The sequence below is a fragment of the Tupaia chinensis genome, unplaced genomic scaffold (assembly GCF_000334495.1).
Source record: "Tupaia chinensis unplaced genomic scaffold, TupChi_1.0 Scaffold000374_1, whole genome shotgun sequence".
Taxonomy (NCBI): domain Eukaryota; kingdom Metazoa; phylum Chordata; class Mammalia; order Scandentia; family Tupaiidae; genus Tupaia; species Tupaia belangeri.
Genome location: NW_006159872.1, coordinates 735,417 through 738,163, shown reverse-complemented (window position 1 = coordinate 738,163; position 2,747 = coordinate 735,417). Strand labels below are relative to the sequence as shown.

The 2,747-nt window shown below is 61.4% G+C and overlaps 2 protein-coding genes across 3 annotated transcripts in view; one reads left to right on the top strand and one right to left on the bottom strand.

Annotated features, from left to right (window-relative positions):
• Positions 1–1,555, bottom strand: part of DCST2 (DC-STAMP domain containing 2) — a 16,466-nt gene extending 14,911 nt beyond the window's left edge. For both annotated transcript variants that reach the window (XM_027773792.1, XM_006153422.3), the window contains exons 1-4: positions 1,296–1,555; positions 994–1,164; positions 631–732; positions 208–405 (exon numbers count right to left, since the gene is read on the bottom strand). In XM_027773792.1, the coding sequence (XP_027629593.1) occupies positions 208–405; positions 631–732; positions 994–1,164; positions 1,296–1,551 (727 nt within the window). In that variant the 5' untranslated portion in view covers positions 1,552–1,555. The remainder of the gene's footprint in view (positions 1–207; positions 406–630; positions 733–993; positions 1,165–1,295) is intronic.
• Positions 1,556–1,646: 91 nt separating this feature from the next.
• Positions 1,647–2,747, top strand: part of DCST1 (DC-STAMP domain containing 1) — a 23,399-nt gene continuing 22,298 nt past the window's right edge. Inside the window, 3 exon segments of the mRNA XM_027773784.1 lie at positions 1,647–1,706; positions 2,252–2,378; positions 2,697–2,747. The exon segment at positions 2,697–2,747 is cut by the window's right edge and continues 222 nt beyond it. Of these exon segments, the coding sequence (XP_027629585.1) occupies positions 2,318–2,378; positions 2,697–2,747 (112 nt within the window). The 5' untranslated portion in view covers positions 1,647–1,706; positions 2,252–2,317.

Below are 2,747 nucleotides of genomic sequence, written 5' to 3'. Positions count from 1 at the left end.
AAAAAAAAAAAAAAATCCTTCTAGCCTCTCCCTGTGTCCCCTCCCCAGAACTGGTCCCTCCCTACTGCACCCACACCAGGCCCAGCTTCCTTTCTGGTTCTATTCATCATCCCCCACTGGTCCCCCAGGCCCGACCTCCTAACTGACCCCCCACTCTCCCACCCCACCCCCGGCAGCGGCCCCCACCGGGAGCCCGGGCTGCCTCACGTCTGGCAAGTCCACAGAGCACCAGCCTGAAGGGCATGAGCACGTAGCACAGGTAGTAGGCCTGTGGGACGACCCTCATGCAGCTGTCCTTGGCGTCGTCGAACACGCGCGCGCACTTGGAGTACGGGCTGCCGAGCTCCGCGTTGCACACGTCGCCGATGTGCAGAAGCCAGTACCACACGTTCCGGAGGGCCCTGGCTGGGGACAGTGGTGGGGCTGGCACCGGGCCGGATGCTGCGGCCTCTTCTCAGGGGTTGAGGAAGACTCCACAGTGCCCAGAGCCGGAGAGGCCTGCAGCCAGGAGCTGGCTGAGCTGGATCCTGTGGGTACCTGTCAGCAGCACCCAGGGGGGCCGAAGAGGCCTGGAAGGGGTGAGGAGATTGGGTAGTTTTGACCCCAAAGCCATTACGTGAATGTGCTTACCTATATGCTTCACGCCATCCATGACTGACCGGAAGAACTTGCGGACCCGGTCCGCCACCTCCTTGGCCTTCTGGGCAAGAGCTTTAATCTTGCTCAGGGCACCTGGGGGGCAGGGCAGGGGAACCGTGGGGCCTTCTCTTCCAGGAGCTGATTTTCGCCATCGTCCCCAAGTAGGGAGTGGGGACCCGGATGCTTGGGTCTGGGAGGTAGTTAATCGGCAGTGGAGGAGCCAGAGAGCGAGAACCAGGGTGTCCAGCTGGGCCACGAGGCCCCTCCTGCAGAGAGGCATGAAGCCAGAGGACGCCGAGTATTCAGGATAAGGGGACTGTGGGGGCCGCCGGGCAGTGGGGCTGAGGGGCTTACTGACGAGGGGCTGTTTGGCCCGCTCCAGCAGCGCCGCCGTCTGGTTCAGGGCCAGCTCTGCCCCGCAGGCTACGGCCTCGCTGGCCCGGGTGAAGTTGCGCAGAGTGTTGGCACAAGGTCCTTGCAGCACCAGCCCGAAGGCGGCCACCAACAGCAGCGTCCGGCCCTGCTCTGGAGGGGATGGCGCCATCAGAACCAGGACCTCGGCCCGGACAGAGTACTTCCCTCCCTGCCCCCTCCCAGGACCTTCCTGCCCCAGCCCCTGCCCTGGCCCTGCGCCCTCCCCAGGGTGCCAGGCTCACTGGAGAAGGCCTGGGGCAGCAGCAGGAAGACGGAGACGCGGACCTGGCGGGAGAACCCCATGCCCAGGCTAAGGCAGGCCGCCAGAGTGAGGGTGGTCACCAGGCAGCCCCAGGGGCTGTGCCCTTCCACCAGCAGCTCCAGGAGCCCATAGGCCGTGGCCAGCACTAAGCCCAGGGAGAAGCTCCCCGCGCTGCGGACCACGGCCCGTGCCATGCTGGGCTCCTCATCCAGCAAGGGGCGCACCGCGCTGCCCATGACCGGGGACGTGGCGGCTGAGAACAAATGTCCGCCTGTCTCCAGGAGACGCCTGCCAGCTTCGCAACCCTCGCACCAGGTTCTGAGTTCCGGCTGCTGCCGCTGGACACGTCCTGCATTCCCTTACCCAGCTTCCAGGACTGGCGAGGGGACAGGTAGGTCTCTAATCTCCCTCCCAGCATGTCAGAGCAGAGGGATTAAAAGACACAGACTGGGGGCCAGCAGCTGGTGTGGTGGTTACTGGCGCTGGACTCCCACATGGCTGACCGCAATTCGAGACCCGGACCTGGCAGCTTGCTTTCTCACTTTCCATCTCTCTCTCTTCCCGCCCAATCTGATCAAATTAAAATAAAATAAATGAAGTTAAACAAAACAATTCATTAAAAAAGACACAGATTGGAGGGCCAGGAGGTGGCACGGTGGTTAAGGCACTGTATTCTCACATGGGTGATTGTGGATCTAGTCCTGAATCTGGCGGCTTGAAACACACCAGGTCTGTGTGCATGCGGCCCAAAATCCCAAGAGGAGCTGCAGTATGGCCAGCCCCTCCTGTGGGGTGACTTCTTACTTTCCCTCTTTCTTTTTCTCTCTGTCTCCAATGAGCACACGTGCCCTATGATAAAAACCTTAAAGAAAAAGGACTCAGATCAGCACAAGCTGCCAGCAACAGAGACGGGCAGCCCCTCCTTTCTCTCACAAGGCCCTCACGTCCAAGGAAATCCGTAAGGAGACAGCCGGAACACAAGGGGTTCCCCGGAACAGACTTATGGACGTTAACCGTCTTTGGAGTGGAGCACATGGGCAAAGGAGGAAACCACCCCATTCCAGTGAGTCAGCCGTCAGTGCCTGCCCCTCCCAGCAGCCTCCACTCCTCCACTGTCTCAGCCATCTCTCCTCCAGAGACCCCCTGCCCTCTTTTCCCATCTCAGGATCCTCCAGCCTCCTCCCCTTCTTCCAGCACAGCCCTTTCCTCCTCTTTCCTTCACACCTGTCCTATTTCCTCAGGGCCCCTCATCCTCCTCCAGGATCCCAAGGTCTCTGCCACTGTTCTCCAGGGTCCCCAGCCCCTATGTCACTGCAAGCCCCTTTCTGAGTCACACCCCAGCCAGGAGAGTGGGCTATTGAGCAACTGGCCCTCCTCACAGCGGTGCAGAGACTCCTGAGCTGGGGGCTGCCGGCCTCCTGGAGCCGGTTCC